We start from the raw sequence: 21,828 nt of genomic DNA, 5'->3' as shown, positions 1-21,828 counted from the left end.
CCCCCCGCCCGCCCCCACCGGGCCCCCGGACAGGGAAGAGGCTCAGGGAGGGAGATGGACCCGCCCACTGCCGCCCAGCCGCCACCTGTTAGAAGCAGAGCCTGTGCCCCAGCCCCGCTGCCCTTCCCGGGGCAGGCTCGCCTCTGTGCGCCCAGCAGTGACTCGAGGCTGGGGTTTGGGGGCCCCAAGGAACGGCAGAGCCTGCCCTCCCCCTTGTTGTGGGGAGGGGGCCCAGAAGGGGTGGAGGGCAGGAATGGCGCTGCCCCAGTTTAAAGATGGCGAAACTGAGGGCTTGGCAGGGGCCCCTCCTGATCCTGCGGCCCTCCGTCCTAGCTCCCTTTTTGTGGATGCAGAAGAGGAAGGGAATAACGTTTTGATGAGCGTCACCCTGTGCCAGGCACCGTGCTAAGAAGGTGCTTACAAACCCTGACCCTTCGAGCAGCCCTGGGGGGTGGGAGTCCCATTGTACAGATGAGGAAACAGAGGCACGCAGCAGTGAAGGGAACTACCTAGGGTCGCCCCCTAGTAAGTGTTTGAGGCAGGACTTGAACTCGGGTCCTCTTGAGTGCAGGGCTGGTGCTCTATTCCCAGAGCCCCGCAGCTCCTCTGACACTCTGCCAGGTGCCGCCCCTCCCTGTACCACCCCTATCCGTTCTCGTCTCTGGTCTGCTCCGGGGCCCGAGCCCCATTTCTGGGCAGCCGCAGAGACCAGGGGCTGGGCCGCTGGGCCCCCAGCGGGGGGCCCCCACACAGGGGGCGAGAGCCGACCTGGCGGGAGGGGAGACACCCAGAGGTGGGGACCGAGGAACTGGGGAGAAGGGACGGCGCGCACCGGACTCCTGTCGGCTGACCGACGGGACGGTGTTGGGGCGGCACGTGGAGGAGGGCCGAGAGCAGGGCGGCCTGGGGGGGGGGGTGGCGTGTGTGTACACGTGCGTGCGCGTGGCCTGACTCGGGCCCTGAAAAAGGGTCCGGATTCCCAGGGGCTGGGCGTAGCAGGGAGGAGGCCGAAGGGCTGCCAGGAGGCAGGGCAGGGGGGAGCCAGGTCGAGACGTCACCAGTCAGTCCACAGACCCATATTAGGCCCTACGATGTGCCAGGCCGCGTGCGGGGGACTGAGGACGCTCCGCTTCGGCCCCACCTCCTGCTGCCAGGACATCCCGGGGGAGAAGCGCACCTGGCCATGTCCCGCCGCCTTCTTGCCAGGGGACGGCGCCCGGTTTCCTGGTCTCCCCTTTGTTCAGACCCCGTAGCTCACCGGCTTCCTTCCTTCATGCTGTTCCCGGGGCTGATTCTGCCCCTCCCCCGCCTCCAAACTCCCCATTGCCGGCCAGCAGGGAGGAGGCCCAGCCGCCCCGCTGTGCCTCAGTTTCTCTGCCTGCAAAATGGAAAACAACCCATTTCCGTTGGGGCCTCAGCCAGGCCTGCGGGGCTCACCAGGGCACTCCCTGGATGACGGTGGACTGCTCAGCCAGAATGAACTTCTGGTCTTCCAGGTAACAGGGGCACCGGGACTGGCGGACGCATTCATTGCGGTGATCCAGGTAGGTGCCTTCTGGGCAGTTGCAGCCATCTACGGGGATGTCACTAGGGTGGCATTCCAGGGTCGGATCGGCAAGGGACAGGCAGGTCCGATCGCAGGCCTGGCTCTTGTAACTGAAGGTCTGGTTGCCAGTGCAGGAGATGGCTGTGGGTATAGACCGGGAGGTGGGGAATGAGCACGTTTGTGCCATCGTTACCAGTGCTTCGGAGTCTCCCAGACCCCTGGGGGAGGCAGGCAGGTCGGGCGGAGGGAGGCGCCGAAGGGGGGCCCCGCCATTCCCCCAGGGTGCGGGCGCTCCCCGGGGCCACCTACTGCAATTCTCCACGGCGCTTCTCCAGTTGGCCAGGATGATCCCCATGGAGGCGCACATGCGGGCGTAGGAACCCAGGGCCGAGCAGATGTAGGGGAAGGTCTCCTCATAGTTGCAGGCCTGGTAGACGCACCTCTGGAAGCAGAAGGGGAGATGCCAGGCCCTGGCTCTGGAAGTGACCCTTGGGGGGGGGCCTCTCCCAGCCCTGACGTCCCCCTGGGCATCTCCTCTCCGCCTCCCTCCTCCCATCGGGAAAGGAGAAAAGAGAAGGGACTTTTGTACCCCCCGCCGTTAACCGCGCACAGAACATGTGTGTACACACGTGCGGGTGTATGTGTACACACGTGCACGCGTGATTCGGTTTGCCTGGAGCTCGGAGCATCCTCCGCGCTCCTGGCGCTGGCCACAGTGCTGAACGCTTCTTCCGGGGAGTGGGGCTGAGTCTGCCCAGACTGCCCTCAGCCGGCTTCCTCCTGGCGCTGGCCAGAGTGCTGAACGCTCTCGGCGCTGGGAGGCTTAGCGCATGCGCCTTCCCCGGTCCCAGCCCTGCCTCTGCTCCGCAGGATGAGCCTTTGCGCCCAAAGGTCTGGCCATTGGCTCCTGCAGAGCAGGCCTGGGACTGACTGACCGCGCTTCTGCGGTCCACGGAACAGCCTGGCCACCTGCGAGCTTGCAGTGTGGAGTAACTCGTGGCATCCCTATCGAGGCAGCTGGTGGTGCCATAGTGCCCAGGGAGCTGAGTTCAAATCCAGCCTCAGACACTTAGCAGCTGTGTGAGCCTGGGAATTAATTAACACTGCCTGCCTCAGTTTCCTCATCTATAAAATGGGGATAATAACAGCACCTGCTTCGCAGGGTTGTTGTGAGAATCAAATGAAATGAGATTTGTAAAGCACTCAGCGCAGCTCCTGGCACACAGTAGGTGCCATAGTGATGCATGTTCGAGGCTTCGGGGGCACCAGGGATGGCTGGTGTGATCCAGGTGGGAGGCAGCAGAAGGCAAGGCTCTGCGCTCACTAGCCTAGTGTTCTCATCTGTAAAATGGAGCCTCTCAGGCCCAAGTGCTGGGTGGGGGAGGGGGGTGAGCGCGGCGCTCAAGAGGGCACCATTACCTTGTAAAAGGGGGTTGGGTTGACCAGCGCATGACAAGCCTCAAATACGGCCCCTTTCTTCACCAGCACGGAGCAGTGGGTCTCTGCACACATCTCTGAGTGAGGGCAAGCACAGGGCCAAGGTCAGGGGCCCGCCTTGCCCGCCCACCCACCCTCCATGCCCCGAGCTACCCCAGGAGAGGTGTCCCAGGCAGGGGGGAAGCTGTGGGCTAGAAGGGGCACCGAGGAGGGCCCGAGGCCAACGTGGCCTTGGGGCCTGGCCATCGGGTGTCATGGGAAGCTGGTGGCAGAGCTGGGCTGGGGCGGGTGCCAGTGGAGAAGGAGCTCCAGGGGTGAAGGAGGCCCTGCCACTGGGTGGCCCAAATGGGCTGCCCCAGAGCAAAGATCCCCATTGGACCTCGAGCCAGAGGCTGAGGCCCGGGGCCTCCAGCTGAGATCGTGCCCAGTGAAAGGATAAGGGAGGCCAGCAGATGTGTCCCAGCTCTCGGCCCCAGTGCCCGGGTCCCCAAGCCCCTCACCCACAGGCTGTCCATCTGTGCCAGCAGCTCCAGGCACAGCCCTGGTGGTTCCCAGGGCCCGGGGAAGCGTGATGCCCTCTGGGGCAGGGGGACAGCTGGAGGGCCTCACTGCCACACTCACTGTTGAGCTGGCTCATGGAGCACGGGTCTGTTTCCCGCTCCAGGGCGCTGGGGCAGTTTCCTGACCTCCAGGAGTCCACAAAGAGGGAGGCTGTGCCCTCTATGATGTTCATGCTAGTCAGGAAGTCATCCGTGGTGTCTCCATTGTAGTTGCCGCACAGTCCTGGGGACAAGGGCAAGCACAGGAGCTGGCACGTCCAGCAGAGATTCTGGTCCCACAGAAGCCGGAGCCGGAAGGGACCTCGGACCCGGATGTGGCCCCTTTTCCCCTCGTACCACCCTCAGTAAGTGCTCAGCACTCTGTCTGACCTCTGCCCTGACGGGGAGCTCACTACCAGCCCATCCAGGCTCTTTTTGTTTGGTGGCCGTTTCCTTTCACGGAGCCTCTTATTGTTTTGTCCTCCCCCCCCCCCCCCATCTTCCTTCCTCCCTTCCGGTGTCCTCACATCACCCTCCTCGGAAGGGTCTGGCTAGGCGCAGGCCCAGGCCCCAGCCAGGCCCCACTCCTGGGCAGCCAGGACGGCCTCTGGGTGTTGGTGGGGAAGTGAATGGGCAGCCCCGAGATTCCCCTGAATCTCTGGAGGCGAGCGGCCTTCAGAGCCGGGGAGCTCGCTCCCTCCTGCCTCCTGGAAGCTTCTCCCGACCTCTGACCCTCTCGGCCGGGCAGGGCGCCGGCTCACCTCGGGTGTGGCCTTTAAACTGGAGTCCCACCTTCACGTAAGCCTGGAACACGGGCCTCAGCTCGACCGTCAGCTCCAGCCCGAAGGTGGTGGACATCTGGACGTGGGTGGAGGTCTGCCTGAAGATGGTGATGTTCCCTGGAAGGCCCCTGACTCAGGCGCAGGCCGGCCTCCAGGCTCCCTCCCCTCCCTCCTGGGCAGGCTGCCTGGCTCGGAAGGGGCTGGACTTCCTGGGAGGCCCCTCTCCCCCTCCCCCCCAGCTGCAGCCTGTGGCACGTGGGCGAGGGTGCCCCCAGGGCCAGGGAGGCTGCAGTGGGACCCGAGCAAGGGCCCTCCTTGTCTGGCCTCTGGCCAGGGTCACCCTCCCTAGCAGGGCCTCCGGTGACCAGTGAGGGGCCAGGCAAAGAGCCCTGCGACCGGGAGGGGGCACTGGGCTCGGAGGGGCCCTGCCCTGCCCTGCCCACCGCACGGGGCCAGCTGGGGGCTGCCCGCAGTGGGCATCGGCACCTGTCTGGTACGGCAGCCACTTGGCGTCCCCGTCGTCTGTGAGAAGCTCGTCTTGAGAAATCACGATCTGGTCCTGGCAAGGCAGTGAGGAGGGGGAGGGCTGGCACCACGCCGGGAGAACGAAGAGGAGCCGGCCGGGAGGGCGGCTCTCCCTTATCTCTAGATTTGGGTCTTTCTCTGGGTCTCACACAGGGCCTCACACCCACCCCTCCCTGGCCCCTAGTGGGGGTGCCACGCCTGGGCCAGGGAGACGCCGGGCAGCCTGGCATCAGCCCCAGTGTCCTATGAGGCTGGGTGGGGGCTTTCGTGGAGCTCGGCCTGCTCCAGGATGCCCCTGCCCCTTCTCCAGAAGAGATCTCCAAGCCCCGGGCAGTGGGCAGTGCCAGCTGGGGCCCTGTGCCCGGGCCTTACCTTGGTAGAGGAGTAGATGATGGCTCTGAGTGAAGTTTCCGAGTGGGAGTAGCCCGATTTGTCATAGACGGCCATGAGGGTGCCGTTGTCGGGCAGGCAGGGGCTCTGGGGAGGGATGGAGGACGAGGCTCGGCGTCTGCCCCAGCCAGTGGAAGCGACTCAGCCGGGATTTCCCCTCCCCCAACAGCTGCCTGAAACCCCTCCCGGGAGGGAGGGAGGCCCGGGAGTCGGCGCGGGGGGGGGGACTTCCGGGGGGCCCGGCCGCACCTTGACCAGGATGTAGGTGCAGGTCCCGTGGAAGCGGTACGGCCGGGAGTCGAAGGTGGTGATGAAGGAGCCGCCTTCCAGGGAGCAGCGGCCGGGGCACGGCAGCTCCGCGCAGACCCACTGGCCCGAGGCGCACCGGCTGTGGAGGAGGACGCGGCTCTGGCGAGGGGGGCCGGGCCAGGGCGGGGGGAGGGCGGGGCCCCCAGCCCTCACTTCCCAGACTGCCCCGAGGCAGGTCACCCCAATGGTGAGGGGGGGCGGGGAGGGGCGGCCGCCTGGACATCCGCAAGCCCCGCCCCCCACGTCCCTCGGGGGACCCACCAGGTCCTGCACGCGGCCTTCACGGCCTGCCCAGGGGCGTAGGTGACTCCGTTAAGCACGCACGGGCACTGCGAGACGGGGACGCAGCTGTGGTTCTTGGAGATGTCGTCGAGGACTGTGCCTGTCACGGAGGGCCGGCAGGGAGTGATGGGCCACCCGGCCGGCCCTCAGCACCGCGGGGCCCCAGAGCGGGAAAGGGACGCCCTCTGGGTCCAGCAAGTCGGGAGGGCCAGGCTCTGCCCCCCCCCCCCGCCCCCCACCGTGCTGGGGGCTGGAAGGGCGATCCGTCTCCTTGGGGCCCCCCAGCCTCAGTTTACCTTCAGGGCAGAAGCAGCCAAAAGTACAGAAGCTGGAGCAGCTGTGCGCGGGGTTGGAGCACGTCTTCACGCAGGGCGCCCCGCACTCCTTGTACACCTGGTTGGCCGGACACTTCCCCAGCGCTGGGGCCGCGGGAGGCGGGGAGAGGCCAGCAGTGAGGAGAGGGCCCGGGTGCCCGGCAGGCCTGTCCCCTTTCTCCCCGTCAGGGCTGCCGAGGAGGAGGCTGGGGCGGGGCAGGAGGCCGGGGGGCTCCTCCGCGTGTGCCCTCCCTGCAGGGGCCTGGCTGGCCCTCACTCCAGCACTGCGCTGGCTCCTGACGCCCAGCCAGAAGGGACCTCCCAGGCCCTGAACTCGGGCTACCGAATCAGCGCGGAGCCCAATGGGAAAGCAGGAAGGGGAGCCGGCCGGCTCTCTCCCTCTGACGTGGGGAGGCCTCCAACGAAGGCCGGAAGTCTGGGCGGCAGCCCGGGAGCGGGGGAGGGGGGTCTGGGGTCCCTGAACTCCCACCATCCGCTGCGGAAACCCGCCCCCCAGCTCCTCCCTCTCAAGGGCCTGATGCCCGCTCAGGGCACTTACAGCAGAAGCCGGGCCTCCTCCAGTCTCTCACCGGCTGGCCGCTCATGGCACACTGGCGAGAGTACTCGGACAGCGTGTGGCAGCTACAGTTGGGCCTGGCCGCCTCCGAGCAGCCCTCCAGGTCCAGCTGGCAGCGGGTGGCGAAGGCATCCTTGGACACGTTGCAGTTGGGGCCCACCTGATTGAGCAGCTGGAGACAGAGCTGCGTCTGCCAAGGAGAGGGAGGCGGCCCCGGTCAGGAGGCTCCAGCTCTCGGCTTGGCCCGGGTCCCTCATTGGCTGGAGGGGCTGGAGGAGGGCCGAGCCAGTGCTTCACCCTGGAGAGGAGCCCCCTCAGGGATTCTGTCTGAATGGGGATACCGAGCGCTCCGGAGCGAGGGAGTCTGGGAGGAAGGCCCCGAAGCCCGTGGGTGAGCCTGGAGGCCGCCAGCGGCGGGTGGCAGCCCGGGCGGCTCCTGGACGGCGGGCTACGTCTGCCATCCCAAGGCCTGCCTCAAGCGGCCTCTGCACCTGTCAGCTCCCCCAGGCCATGGGGCCTCTGACGGCCCCCTAAGCCTTCCTCGCGTCCTCGGCGTGCTGTCCCCTTCCTCCTGGCCCCCCCCATGCCCGGGGAGCAGCACTGCCCACGTACATAGTTCCTGGGCATTCTGTTGGCGACGGGCAGCTCCTCGTAGGCACAGATCTCGTTGGGGTCGTCCAGCTTCTGCAGGATGGCGTATTCATACGGTTCCAGCAGCTTGCCTGTAGGGAGGGGCAGTGGGCATCCCAGCCGGGCACGGGAGCCCACGGCCAGCCTCTGCCCTGCCCCCCCAGGCTCCCTGTTTCCCAGTCTGCCTCCCCAGGACAATCGCACTCAGGAAGCGTTGGCTGTTGGAGTACAAAGACAGAAGGGAAACCGAGGCCCAGCCCTGAAGGAGCTTCCATTCTCTAGGAGGGATTCTGGGTAAATAGAGGCCTGGGCTTTCAGGCAACGGGGCTGAGCTTGAAGGGGGCCACTAAGAGGCGGGAGAGCCTTCCATGCATGGGGGAGCCAGCGCAAAAGTGGAGTTTGAGGAGCAGCGAGTGGGTGAGTTTGGCCAGAATGCGGGGAAGAACGGGACGACAGGAGCCTGTGGCTTTGGGCCTGGATTCGAGGTCCATTGCTGAGACGAGAGCCAGTGACCCAAGGGTTAGGCGCAGGGGAGGCCCAGAGAAGCTGGTATGGGGGCTCTCGGGAGGGCAGGCCCGGCAGCAGGAAGGTGCTGAGAAGAAAGCTGGTGGGAGCCAGGGCCCAAGGGACGAGGAGACAGCTGGGCGCAGGCCCACTGGGCGGGTGGGCAGGACCGGGAATGGGCTGGCTGTGGGGCCATGGAGGAGGCCTCCGCCGAGCCCAGGCCCGAGGTGGGTGGCCCAGAATCTGGGTCTCTTGTCGAGGCTGGGGGACGGGAGGAGTCGAGTGTCGCTCATGGGGCCGCTCTGGAGAGGCGGCGCCCCCCCAGGGCCCAGAGCAGGGCGGGAAGGGGAGGCCGCCTGGCCGGCCTCAGGACTACCTTCACTCCGAAAGTCATTCTTGTCTTCGCTGTCAAAGTTCCCGCACAAGCCGCAGGTCTTAGCCATGTACTTGGTCTCCACCATGACCTGGAGGGGAGGGGAGCTTGGCGGGGCCGGCCCGGGCACTGGCGCATCCCCGGAGGCTCCCCGAGGGCCCCCCGGAGCCCTCGTCTCCCAGGCCAGGCCCTCCTTACCAGCAGATAGTCCTCATCGTTCCACATGACCACCAGCTCCATTTCTAAGAGCTTGGCTACCAGGCGCACGTTGTGCCCAAAGGGCATGATCTGAATGCCATTGCTGGTGTAGGGCAGGCTGACCAGGCTGGAAGAGAGGGAGCCCTCAGCCTTCTGCCGAGCTGCCCCCCCGCCCTCCCAGAGCCACCGCCTGCAGAGACCCGTGTGGAAACTGAGGTGCGCGGCGTGGAAATCGTGGCGGAGTCGGGCTCGACCCTGCCCTGCGCGCTTCCCACACGTCACGGCATCTCCCTGACAGAGCTCTGGGCTCCCGAGTGCCAGTGCGAGTGGGAGGGCCGAGCCCCCGCCATGCCGTCGAGGAGGCCTCGGGCCTGGCGCCCGCCGCCCGCATCGCCCCCCGCTCTGCCCCCTTGCTCAGTGTCTCCTCTGCCCCGGCCCAGCTCGGCGGCCCGGGATCCTGCCCTTCTGCCCTCCCGGCTCCCGCAGAGCCGCTCACCCAGCGTCCTTGACGGAGATGGCCCGGTTCTGCACGGTGACCACGGAGGGCCCCACTTGGATGATGATCCTGGAGATGCTCCTGTCGCGGCCCCTGCGCAGCTGGATGTTGAAGTCGGGGGAGGCGGCCGGGTCGCAGGCGGCGGCGAAGACGTAGTTGCAGGTCCCGTAGAAGTCGTAGAGGCTCTTGTCGAAGGTGGAGAAGTGGCCGCCGCCCCACGTGGAGCACCAGCCTTTGCTCAGGGCTAGCGGCAGGGAGGAGGGAGTCAGAGGGCCCCGAGGCCCTCCCGGGATGTGGCCGGGCATGGAGAGCCTGGCTCCGGCATGCCCAGACCCGGGCGCCTGGGGTCTGTCCCCGGCCTTCTCCGGCTCCTCCACTATTCTCTCCCTCCCGAGGCCAGATTAGCCTCGGCGCCTGCTCCAGGCAGATGGCAGCCTGGCCCGGCCGGACTCTCACCTGCTCTGTCCTGGACTTGGGCCTGTCCTGAGGTGTCAGTCCCTGGAACGTCACCTCCCACCCACTGACTCCCGTGGTTTGCTGCCCCAGACGCCGCCATTCTATGCTGGCCGAGGGACTGCCTCGAACCCGAGTTCTTCCTGCCCCCTATGAGGAGGATCTGTGGCTGCCGCCCCGTGGAGCCAGTCTTACTCGGCTCCTGCTTTTGTAGGGCCCAGGAGGGGAAGGTGGCATCTTCCCTGTGCCTGGCACTCGGGTCCAGGGAAGCCCCTGCCCTTGAAACCCCTCTTTACAGGCGGCCTCAGAAGTTGGCAGGGCCCGGGGTGCCCAGTGACCAGGGTGTGGCCAACAGGGGTGCCAGGGGCCCTTGGAGAAGCCCGGAGCCAGGCTGGGCAGGGGCAGTCCTGCCCTTCTTCTCTAGGGGCCTCTCGGGGCTGGGCAGGCACCCCGGGTCACCCCCTCACTTACTGGGATGCTGGTCTTTGTCCTCCTCCTTGGCCAAGGACACTGCAGCTCCCGGGCCTAGGTGGCAGAAGGGGCAGCTTAGCTCGCCCACCCCCTTCCCTGACAGGGCGTCCCGGGGAGAAATTCGGGGTGCCTGGCATCCCGTCTCCCAAAGGACTGATGGCGCCCCAGGCCCGGGCCCTTAAGGGTGAGTTATGGCTCCTGCAGAGGAGCCCTCGGGCACGTCCTGAGCCCTCCGGGTCCTCCCCTCTGGCAGCAGCCGCCTGGGTGCGGGGCCTCCTCCAGGCTTGGCGGAGCCCCCTCCCTGCTCTCTGTGGTCCCCCCCCCCCCCCCGGAGATCTTACCTGTGGTTGTCTGAGATCCTGTCTTACTGCCTAGAGGAGAAAGCAGGCAGGAGGAGGAGTCAGTGCCCGGCTCTTGGGCGCTTTGGGCCGGGCACTGAGAGGCGCTTATGGCGAGGTGGGGCCAACAGCGGCTTAGCCCTCCCTCAGGCTGGCCGGGGCAGCTGGCCCTCCCTCCTGCGGAGCCCCAGTGACTCTCCCCAAGGCCAGGCCCAAGGCGACTGCCAGGAAGGTGCTTAGCAAACCCCCCATCACCAGGGGTCCTGCAGCTTTCGGGGCGATCCTCAGGACCGGCCCCGGGAGCTGGGCTGCCCTCGGAGAGGAGGGGGGCTCCTCAGGAAACCAGCGACCCCTCCCCCAGTTCTCCTGACTGCTCCTCAAACTAGAGGCCATTTAGTCTAGCTGCGCCACAGGATGTGCTCAAGGCCCCGCCAGAAGGACCCAGAGGAGCCAGGATTTGAACCCAGAGCTCCTGGGCCCAGCCCCAGGGACAACACAGTTCTAGCCAAACCTCCCTTGGTCTGACCAGTGCTGCTCTTTGGCCTCCCAGAAGGGCCCGGGGTGGTACTAGGCCCAGAATTTTTCATGACGGAAAGTAGGAGGCCTTGAAGGCCCAAGTGGGGGGGTGAATGGGCTCAGGTCACGCTCTGAGGCCTCTTCTGGGCAGGTGCCAAGGCCCTTTGGGCTCTGGGGGCTGTGCCGGAGAGGAGGCCTGGGCTCCAGGGTTGGGGGGCTGCCTCGTCCCTCCCAGAGCCAGGATTCACTCACCCAAAGTCAGGGCCCTCTTCTCTCTCTGATGCAGCTTGTTGGCAAAGTAATTGTCCTCCAGGCCTGTCCAGGAAGAAGATGGCGCCCGTCAGGCCCGTGGCCCAGCCCCTCCCGCAGTTCCCCCTCCATGAAGAATGCCTTCCCCAGCCTCCCTGGCAAGGGGGCGTCCAGCTCCCCTCCGGACAGCCCTTCCACGCTGGGGCAGCTCTCCTGGAGGGACACTTTTCCTGGCCCTGCGGCCTGAGCATGCCCGGCTGCGGAGGGCAGAAAGCGGAAGGCCGGATCCCCTCCCCCTGGCCCTGTGCTTTCAGGGGAGGGGCAGGGCCCGGATGACAGGCTGAGAGCCCAGGGCTGGGTCCAGCTCGGCCGGTGTAAGGCACGCGTTGGTGGGAGCTAGAAGGAGCTGGAAAGGCTCCGGGGCCAGGCAGAGAAGCTGGCACGGCCTCAGAAGGCCGAGAGCAGGGGAGGGCGTGTAAGAGGGTGACGCGGCCATGTACGAGGTAGGTATCCCGGGATGGAGGGAGGAGAGAGCACAGGTGGGCACAGAAGGCACAGGGTGGTGGCAGTGCCCTCAGCTCCGGGCAGGCCACGTGGGCAGACCTGGGGCAGGCTACGCTCTCAGAGCCCAAGCCCATCCCTAGAAATCAGGAAAGTCAGAGGCCCATGGTGGGGGCAAACAGAGCCCCAGGTCGGCCTGGAGGGAGGCCAGAGCTTTGGAGAAGGGGGGGGAGAGGACAAGCCCGGGAGCTCTCAGTCTGGACATCAGGGGGCCTCTGGGAGAGCCCAAGGCTAGGCCAGCCCCTCGGCCTGGGCTGCCTTTAGGCTGCCGCTCGGAGGGCACAGAGACTCCGAGGCCAAGAGGCGGGTGAGAGAAGAGAGTGGCAGGGCAAGTTCTTCTCTGGCTTCTGGGGAAGGTGACTCAGGCACCCCCAAAGGCCCCTAGAAGGTAGCTCTGGGTACAGAGCCCTGAAGTTGGGGAGAGCCTGCCCTGCCCTGCCCTGCCGCGTTCTGAGCTGGAGCAGGCTGAGGCGAGTGACAGCCTTTTGGCTCGAGAGGTGCCTGCTACCACGGAGCGGGGGGGCTGGTGCTGGAACTCTCCTGGCCTGGCTGGGGGAGGGGCCCCCCGTGGCCCGAGCCCTGCCACGGAAAGGCTTCGACAGCTGTGGAGATGACCACGTTTGCAGAGCCGTTGCTAGAGCGACACGATTTCCGGGATGTTTGGCTTGAGTTTGGAACGTCTGCTGGGCCATGAAGGGCCTTCCGAGGAAAGCGGGGGTCCAAGGCCGGCCTGTAAGGCTGCACCAGTCTTCCCTGAGAGGAGAGGAGCACGCTCCACCCAAGACATGGCCCTGCCGGCCTGGCCAAGACCTCTGGCAAGAGGGGGCGGCGTGTGCCTGAAGAGGTGGGAGCTGGAGGTGATCAGCCAGCTGATTAGAAGACATTTGTAAGGCCCCGGCTGGGCCTGAGGCTCTGTCCTATGTGCTGGGTCACGAGAAAGGCAACAACAAGCCTCGCTCTCAGACTACATGCAGCCAAGCGTGTACAGTTACATACATGCCAAAATGGTGGCAGCATGGCCACATGGGCATGTGGTGATAAGAGGCTGGAGGCCAGGAGGGAAGTTTAGGAGGATACACCCACCCACATGTATGTTTCTATGTGCACACAGCCATGCACACACATGTAGAACACACATGTAAGCACACATGCACACAGAGATGATGACCCCATGGAAGCTGACTGCCACATGCAAGAGCAGAGAGAAGCGTGGTGAGGACTCCCCGTCCCGGAGCTGAGCCCAGGACCAGCTCATCATCAGTGGGCTCGCCACAAACAAGGAAGAGCAAACAGAGGAGGAATGAGGCAGGCGGGCCCAGAGCCAAGGCTTGTGAACTCCATTCTGGAGGAGGAGGAGATGATGGGCAGAGCTGAAAGCTGCAGGGAGGTCGGGAAGAACACAGATAGATCTCGTGGAAGGTGGAGCCAAGATGGCGGATCGGGGGGCAGCTGTCCAGCTGAACTCTCTCCATTCCCCTCCAAACAACTTTAGAATTAGGCCTCAAATCAAGTCTTGGACAAAAAGTTGGGGTGAGATAGTTTTCTGGCCTAAGAAAATTGATGAGGTTGGCAGGAGAATCTGGGGTGCTGGGGTAGAGGCCTGCCTGGAGTCCACGTGCATGGCATCAATTAGCCACACCAGCAGCTTCTGGAGCTCCCAGCCCAAAGACAATAAGGGGGTTGAACAGCTGATCAGAAAGAGATTACCGGGAGTTAGGTGACTAAGTGGATAGAGGACCAGGCCTGGAGATGAGAGGTCCTGGGTTCAAATTTGGCCTCGGACACTTCCTAGCTGTGTGACCCTGAGCAAGTCACTTAAACCCAACAGCCTAGCCCTTACAGCTCTTCTGCCTTGGAACTGATATTTAGTATTCTAAGACAGAAGGTAAGAATTTTTTTAAAACCCAGGCACTACATAGACCCTTTGCTGACCCTGGGTAAAACTGGCACTGATTTGCAACTCTATCATCTGTATGTAGTTCTGCGTTGCAATTCTAGGGCAGAGAGGAGCACTGGGGATTGGTCACAAGGGAACAGGGGCAATGATTATAGTTCCAGAGCCAAGTGGAGAACTAGCCCTTGTAGCTACAGGGGAACAGGCACGCTTCCTGGGTAAAGACCAGAGAGCAGACTAGGAGAGCAATGACTACACCTCTCCCAGGATCACACTTGGAAATACCAAAAACTTGCAGACTCTCAGAAGTAGCTCTGAAAAGAGCAGCACCAAAAAAACTTGTTGCTTGGGACACTGCTTCCTACCCCCCCGGTGAGCAGAGCTCAACATTAACATCAAGTTCAAAGTTAAGACATAGGCTGGAAAAATGAGCAAACAACAAAAAAAGAACCTGACCATAAAAATCTACTACTGGGACAGGGGAAACCAAGACATAAATCCAGAGGAAGAAAACAACATGAAAATAGCTGAAGCAAAGCTTCAAAGAAAAATGCTAATTAGACCCATGCCCAACAAGAATTCCTAAAATAGTCAAAGAAAAAGATGAGCGATACTGGAAAAATTGGGAAAAGAAATGAGAGTGACACAAGAAAATTATGAAAAGGGAATTAACACCTAAGTGAAAGTAGCAAAAAAAAAAAAATACTGAAGAAAACAACATCTTAAAAATTAGAATTGGAGAAGTGGAAGCTAAGGACTCTAAGACATCAAAAACCAATAAAATAGGGGGCAGCTGGGTAGCTCAGTGGAGTGAGAGTCAGGCCTAGAGACAGGAGGTCCTAGGTTCAAACCCGGCCTCAGCCACTTCCCAGCTGTGTGACCCTGGGCAAGTCACTTGACCCCCATTGCCCACCCTTACCACTCTTCCACCTATAAGACAATACACCAAAAATTAAGAGTTAAAAAAAAAGAAAACCAAAAACCAAAAAAAAAAAACCCAATTAAAAGAATGAAGAAATAGAAGAAAATGTGAAATTATCTGAAAAACAACTGACCTGGAAAATAGGTTGGGAAGAGATAATTTAAGAATTATTGGCTAATTTATTTCAAAAAATCAAGCCATTCCCCATCAACAAATGGTCAAGGGACATGAACACAGGCAGTTTTCATATGATGAAATAAAAACTATCAATAACACACAAGAAAAAGTATTCTAAATCCCTCCTGTTAAGAGAAATGCAAATTAGAACAACTCTGAGGTACCACCTCACTATCGCTAGTAGATTGGCTAATATGACAGCAAAAGAAAGTGATAAATGTTGGAGGGGATGTGGCAAAATTGGGACACTAAAACACTGCTGGTGGAGTTGTGAATTGGTCCAACCATTCTGGAGGGCAATTTGGAATTATGTCCAAAGGGTTTTAAAAGAATGCCTACCCTCTGACCCAGCCATACTACTGTTGGGTATGCACCCCAAAGAGATAATAAGGAAAAATACTTATAGCCATGCTCTTTGTGGTGGCAAAAAATTGGAGAATGAGGGGGTGGTCCCTCAATTGGGGAATGGCTGAACAAATTGTGGTATCTGATGGGAATGGAATACTATTGTACTGAGAAAAATAATGAACTAGAAGAATTTCATGTGAACTGGAAGGACCTCCAAGAACTGATGCAGAGCAAAAGGAGCAGAACCAGGAGAATGTTGATACATTGTAGCACAATCGAATGTAACTGATTTTGCTACTAGTAGCAATGCAATGACCCAGGACAATCCAGAGGAATTTATGAGAAATAACGCTATCCACATCCAGAGAAAGAACAGTGGGAGCAGAAACATAGAAGAAAAAACGTATGATCAATCACATAGTTCAATATGGATATGAGTAGGGTTTTGATGTTAAAAAATCACTCTACTGCAAATATGAATAATATGGAAATAGGCTTTTTATATATAACCCAGTGGAATTGCTTCTCAGCTCCAGGAGTAGGGAGGAAAGGGTGGGGAATGGGACAAAGAATCATGAATCATTTAACCATGGAAAAATATTCTAAATAAAAAAAGGAGGAAAAAGGAATTATTGCCTACCTGAAAGCCATGACCAAAGAAAGAGCCTAGATATCATATTTCAAGAAATTATCAAGAAAAATTGTCCTGATATCTTAGATCCCAAAGGTAAAATAGAAATTGAAAGACTCTACCATTCACTTCCTGAAAGAAATCCCAAAATGAAAACTAGTAATATTATACCCTAATTCTTGTGCTCCTGGGTCAAGGAGAAAATATTGCAAGAAACAATTCAACTATTGTGGAGCCACAGTCAATATCACACAAGATTTAGTAGCTTCTATGTTAAAGGAGTGGAAGGTTTGGAATATGATATTCTGGAGGTCAAAAGAGCTAGGATTACAACCAAGCATAACCTTCACAGCAAAACTAAATAATCCCTCAGGAAAAAACAAATTAATCAAATAGAGGACTTTTAAGAATTCCTGATGAAAAACCAGAGCTGAATAGAAAAATTGGAATTCAGGGGGAAAAAAACCTCAAAAGAAGCATAAAAAAGTAAACATGACAGACTAACCATAAGGGACTCAATATATTTGAAGTATTTACATTCCCATATGAGGAGATGATACGCGTAACTCCTAGGAAACTTATCTTTATTAGGGCAGTTTAAAAAGAGTGTCAAGAGAGAGTGTCAGTAGATTGTTTTGAGATGATTCCACACCCCTCTCCCAAATGAAGAAGTGAGAAAAAGGAATGCACTGGGAGAAAGGGAAAGGGAGAGGTGGAATGGGGGATATTTTCTCACCTGAAAGGGGAATGCAAAGCAGAGCTTTTAAAATAGAGGGGGAAATGGTGGGGTGAGTAATGCTTGAACCTCACTGTCATGGGAATTGGTTCAAAGAGGGAAGAATATCTATACACAGTTATTTATAGAAACATAACTTGCAGTAGAGAAATAAGGAGGGGGATAAGAGAAAGGGGAGAGGGAATGATAAAGGGGAGGGCATATTCAGGGAGGCAGTGGTTAGCAGCAAAATAGGCTTTTGCAGAGGAACAGGATAAGAGATATAGAGGAAGAAATAAAAGAAAACGGAGGGGAGAGAAATACATGGTAATAGTAACTTGAATGTGTGAATGGAAGAGCTCGCCAATAAAAAAAGAAGCAGAAAGCAGAGTGGACTAGAAATCAGCAATCAACAATATGCTATTTACAGGACACATACAGAGTTAACATAAAGGACTGGAACAGAATCCATTATGCTTCAGCTGAAGTAAAAAAAGGGCAGGGGCAGCAATCATGATCTCAAACAAAGCAAAAATAGACCTTATTAAAAAGAAATAATCAGGAAAACTATATTATGCTAAAAGTTCCAAAGACAATGAAATATCAAAAATGTTATAGCAAGTTTCTCTAATAAAGACCTAATTTGTCAAATATATACTGAGTAGAGAACTGAGCCAAACTTGTAAAAATAATAGCCATTCTCTGATTGGTAAATGCACCAACGATATAAACAGGCAGTTTTCAGAAGAAGAAATCAAAGCTATCTATAGTCATATGAAAAAGTGCTCTCAATTACAGATTAGAGGAATCTAAATTAAAACAACTCTGATGCATCACCTCACACCTATCAGAAATGACAGAAGCTAGCAGGAATGAGGGAAGAGCCAGTGATCTAATGAACCATGTGTGGAGTTGTGAACTGGTCCTGCCATTCTGGAGAACAATTTGGAACTATGCCCAAAGGGCTATAAAACTACGCAGACCCTTTGATCCAACAAGTAGGTCTGTATCCCCATGAGAGCAAGGAAAAAGGAAAAGGACCTCTGTGTACCAAAAATATTTATAGCAGCTCTGTTTGTGGTGGCAAAGAATGGAAATGGAGGGGATGCTCATCAATTAAGGAATGGCTGAACAAGTTATGGCACTGCCCTACCTGGTCCTCTGTTGGTCTGGGCTGCCCATTAGTTTCTGCCCTGCCTGCTCCCACAGGGGACAGGAGTTGACATTTACATTGCAGAGTGGACATAACAGAATGAGATACAGATGGAAAGCATAGCGATGTCCACATTTTTCCAGTCTAAGTTCCCTGTCTTAAGAGACTTAGGGGAGGAGAGCAGTGATAGGCCTGGAGGCAGGATGTCCTGGGTTCAAATATGGCCTCAGACACTTCCTGGCTGTATGATCCTGGGCAAGTCGCTTAACCCCTATTGCCTAGCCCTTACCTCTCTTTTGTCTTGGAACTGATGCAGTATGAATTCCAAGACGGAAGGTAGGGGTTTAAGAAAGAAAAAAGAGAAGTTTTGGGACGCAAAATGATAACAATTGTATAGCACTTGGCTATGAATTTGCATTTCAAGACATATAGGGTGGGTGGTGCACACTATGGCTATCCCCACTTCAAAGAAGGGAAAAATGAGCTCCAAGAGGTTTCATGACTTGTCCAGGATGACAGTCTGTCTCCCTGTTCTCAAGAACTGTTCCATCATGATATGATGGTATACTTAAAGAATCCTAGAAAATCAAATAAAAAGCTAGCGAAAACAATAACTTTAGCAAAGTCACAGGATACAAAATAAACTCACGCAAACCATCGGCATTTCTATATATTTCCAACAAAACTCAGCAGCAAGAACTAGAAAGAGAAATTTCCATTTCAAATCACTCTAGACAATACAAAATATTTGGGAATCTATTTGCCAAAACCAACACAGGAACTATATGAACACAAACTATAAAGCCCTTTTTCACACAAATAAAATTAGGCTAAACAATTGGGAAAATATTAGTTGTTCATGAGTAGGACGAGCTAACATAATAAAAATGACCATTCTACCTAAATTAATTTGCTTCTTCAGTGCCGTACCTATCACACTACCAAAAAAACTATCTGGAGGAACAAAAGATTAAGAATATCCAGGGAACTAATGAAAAAAAGGGAAGGATGGTGGCCTAGCAGCACCAGACCTTAGAAAGCAATGACTGTCAAAACAATATGGCACTGGCTAGGAGACAAAAGAGAGGATCAATGGAATAGACTAGGGGTAAATGACCTCAGCAAGCTAGTGTTTGACAAACCCAAAGATCCCAGCTTTGGGGATAAGAACTCACTAGCTGACAAAAATTTCTGGGAAAACTGGAAAACAGTCTGGCAAAAGTTAGATTTAGATCAATATTTCACACTCTATGCCAAAATAAAGTCAAAATGGGTATATGATTTAGATGGAAAAGGTGATATTATAAGTAATTAAGGTGAATGGAGGATAGTATACCTGTCAGATAAATGGAGAGGGGAAGAATTTAAGAACAAACAAGAGATTGAGGACATTACAAGATGTAAAATGAATTATTTGAGTATATTAAATTTAAAAGTTTTCATACAAATGAAACCAATGCATCCAAGATTAGAAGGGAAGCAACACACTGAGAAATTTTTTTTTTATAACAAATGTCTCTGATAAAGGTCTTATTTCCCAAAAAGGTAGAGAACATAGTCATATTTATAAGGAACCAAGGCATTCCCCAATGACAAATGGTCAGGCAGTTTTCAGATGAAGAAATCAAAGCCATTGTTAATCATATAAAAAATGTTCTAACTCTCTCCTGATTGGAGAAATACAAATTAAAACCACTTTGAGGTACCACTTCACACCTAGCAGACTGGCCAATATGGCAGCAAAGGAAAGTAATAACTGTTGGAGGGGATGTGGCAAAATTGGGACACTAATACATTGCTGGTGGAGTTGTGAACAGATCCAACCATTCTGGAGGGTAAGTTGGAACTATGCCCAAAGAACACTAAAAGATTGCCTGCTCTTTGATCCAGCCATACCACTACAGGGTCTGTATCCCAAAGAGATAAAGAAAATGGGGAAGGATCTGTTTGCCCCAAAACATTTATAGTAGCTCTTGTTGTGGTGGCAAAAAATTGGACAATGAGGGGGTGCCCCTTGCTTGGGGAATGGCTGATGTAGCATCCCGTACAACTTAAAAAGACGTGGGTTTTTAACCTGTGAAAGAAATCGTGGACACGAGATAGGGAAGGGGGAGAGAGAGAGAGAGAGAGAGAGAGAGAGAGAGAGAGAGAGAGAGAGAAGAAATGCAAAATGGCCTTTGCGATGAAATCTTGCTTTCACTGTTTTTAGGGTCAGCTTTGATCGTATTTTTATAATCTCAGGATTTGTCAGTTTTGACAACTTCGGCTGAACAAATGGGGGGAAATGATGCTCGTGGAACGCTATTGTGAGGCAAGGAATGATGAACGGCTTGATTTCTAGAAGAACTAGAAAGACCTCCATGAACTGATGCAGAGCGAAATGAGCAGAACCAGGAGAACTGCGTATACAGAGACGGACACACGGTGGGCCGATCAAGACAGACTTTGCAACTAACAACAATGCAATGATCCAGGACAATCTCGGGGGGGTTGTGAGAAAGAATGCCATCCACATCCAGAGAAAGAACCGTGGGAGTGGAAATCCAGAAGAAAACTCATGATTTATCACTTGTTTGGATGGGGATATGATTTGGGGTTTGGCTTTGAAAGATGACCCTTACAAGCATGAATAATATGGGATTAGGTAGCGAGTGATAACATACGTGTGACCCAGTGCAGCTGCTCGCCAGCTCCGGAGCTGGGAGGGACGAGGGGAGGGACAGAGCATGAATCACGGAACCTTGGGAGAATATTTAATGAAAAAATGAAATCAAACCAAACCAAAAGCAATCTCGTTTGAAGAATGGCTTGTGAACTTCCACCTCCAGGGAGAGAACTGATGAAGAGAGACGGGGAAGGCACAGTTCTAGATCTATGTCTATCCTGGCAAATGATGCCCTCTTTCTTATAGGGAGGGACGGAGGGAAGGAGGGGAGAGTGACCTGGGCATTTTAACGCAACAAACAAAGAAATGAATAAATGTAAATGAGGGGTCCTCCTCAGCTCCTGGGGGGGCCAGGTGGGTCCCCCTTTGGGAGGTGTCAGGCCATGTCACCAGCTCAGGGTTCTGGGATGGTCTCGAGCAGGGCTGAACAGGGAAAGGGCGATGCTCTCCATGCAGTGAGCTGGGCAGACATAGGAACAGCCGAGCCTTCGAGGGCCTGCTGCCCATGAAGAGGGGCCTGGGCTCCCTTGGAGTCAGGACAGGTGAGCCCTGAGCCCTTCCGGAGAGCCAGGGAGGGAGGAAAGGAGGGCAGGGCACCCTCACTGCTTTCTGGCTTTTGACGGGTGATGGCATGACCCGGTGGGGGCTCCTGCCAGGGCAGTGGGAGCGGAGAAGGCGGGAGGGCAGAGTTGAGAGCTGTGCCTCCTTCCTGAGCCCTGTCCTGGCCATGGCACCAAGGGCACCCAAAAGGTCTGCGTTGTGTGGTGGGGCCGGCTCAGGTAAGAAGCGCCCAGGGAGCCAGACCTTCCAGGAACACACGGTTCTCTGAGCCTCCCTGGGCTTCCTGGGTCTTAAATCACTTCTGTGAAGGGGCGCTTCCCCTGGAGAGCTTCTTATTTCACTGCCAATGCCAGCCCAAGAGGAGGGAGGCATGGACACACCCAAGGACACTTCCAGCCCATCCTCGGCTCCGCTGTCACAGGCCCAGGAGGCCCAACATTCCTCTGTCGGGTCAAGGGCAGGGCCAGGCTTCCTGCCTCCGGGCAGGGCTGTTTTCCAAATGTCCCAGGAGGTGTAGAAAGAGCCCTGGCCAGTGGGATCTGGGAACAGAGACCCGGGCTCTGAGTTCAGGCTTTGCCACTTAATTCTCGGTGTGACTGTAAGTTCCTCGGTCTTTCCAGACCTCCGTTTAGTCTCCATAGTAAGGACGTTAGGCCCAACGACCCCGGGGACTCTGGTGACTCTCAGGCTTCTGACCCATTCATTGCTTGTGGAAACTTTTAGTGAGAGAGAAGGTGGCTGGCAGTGCCCAGCGATCGGCCCTTTCTGGTGCCTTCGCCTCCCTCTGCCTGCCCCTGTGCTGGCCCCAGAGAGGAGGCTCCCCCCTCCCCCATTCCCATTACTCCCCACACAGCCTCCGCTGGGTCCAGGTGATCAGTAGCTGCCTCAGTGGGTGAGAATGGGGATTCGGGCCCCCAGACCCAACGAGATGCCAGTGTCTATGGAGCTTGACTTGGCCAACATGGTAAGGTGCCTCCTGCGTGGCAGGCCCTGGGTTGGGAGTTGTGGCTGAGAAGATGAGTCATGCCAGCCTTGCCCTTGAGCCGCTGGCACAGGGTAGGGCCAGGAGAGGGGCGCACACCAGTCAGACGAGGTGTTTCAGGTGAATGGGGGGCGGTGAGGGAGGCTTCCTGTGGGGCAGGCGGGCTGAGCGGCAAGGAAGGTCCCCAGAGATCAGTGGGGGGAGCGCCCAGGAGTAGCCCCGACAAGCCCTCTGGAGATGAGGAAGGCCTCGGCTGCCGGCATGATGTCAACTTGGGCCTGCCCACTGGG

General features: G+C 57.0%; 1 protein-coding gene across 1 annotated transcript in view; it reads right to left on the bottom strand.

Annotated features, from left to right (window-relative positions):
• Positions 1–20,724, bottom strand: part of LOC123252855 (mucin-6-like) — a 43,053-nt gene extending 22,329 nt beyond the window's left edge. Inside the window, exons 1-23 of the mRNA XM_044682089.1 lie at positions 20,599–20,724; positions 12,036–12,243; positions 11,354–11,569; positions 10,933–10,995; positions 10,168–10,197; positions 9,827–9,880; positions 8,903–9,146; positions 8,407–8,533; positions 8,209–8,299; positions 7,314–7,423; positions 6,684–6,891; positions 6,107–6,229; positions 5,790–5,910; positions 5,469–5,607; positions 5,202–5,306; positions 4,791–4,863; positions 4,284–4,421; positions 3,605–3,766; positions 2,966–3,060; positions 1,856–1,988; positions 1,438–1,687; positions 833–903; positions 619–768 (exon numbers count right to left, since the gene is read on the bottom strand). Of these exons, the coding sequence (XP_044538024.1) occupies positions 619–768; positions 833–903; positions 1,438–1,687; positions 1,856–1,988; positions 2,966–3,060; positions 3,605–3,766; positions 4,284–4,421; positions 4,791–4,863; positions 5,202–5,306; positions 5,469–5,607; positions 5,790–5,910; positions 6,107–6,229; positions 6,684–6,891; positions 7,314–7,423; positions 8,209–8,299; positions 8,407–8,533; positions 8,903–9,146; positions 9,827–9,880; positions 10,168–10,197; positions 10,933–10,995; positions 11,354–11,569; positions 12,036–12,243; positions 20,599–20,724 (3,037 nt within the window). The remainder of the gene's footprint in view (positions 1–618; positions 769–832; positions 904–1,437; positions 1,688–1,855; positions 1,989–2,965; positions 3,061–3,604; positions 3,767–4,283; positions 4,422–4,790; positions 4,864–5,201; positions 5,307–5,468; positions 5,608–5,789; positions 5,911–6,106; positions 6,230–6,683; positions 6,892–7,313; positions 7,424–8,208; positions 8,300–8,406; positions 8,534–8,902; positions 9,147–9,826; positions 9,881–10,167; positions 10,198–10,932; positions 10,996–11,353; positions 11,570–12,035; positions 12,244–20,598) is intronic.
• Positions 20,725–21,828: the final 1,104 nt, after the last annotated feature.

This window comes from Gracilinanus agilis, chromosome 6 (assembly GCF_016433145.1).
Source record: "Gracilinanus agilis isolate LMUSP501 chromosome 6, AgileGrace, whole genome shotgun sequence".
NCBI lineage: Eukaryota > Metazoa > Chordata > Mammalia > Didelphimorphia > Didelphidae > Gracilinanus > Gracilinanus agilis.
The sequence above is the reverse complement of the archived record's forward strand: the minus strand, read 5'-3'. Positions and strand labels throughout refer to the sequence as shown.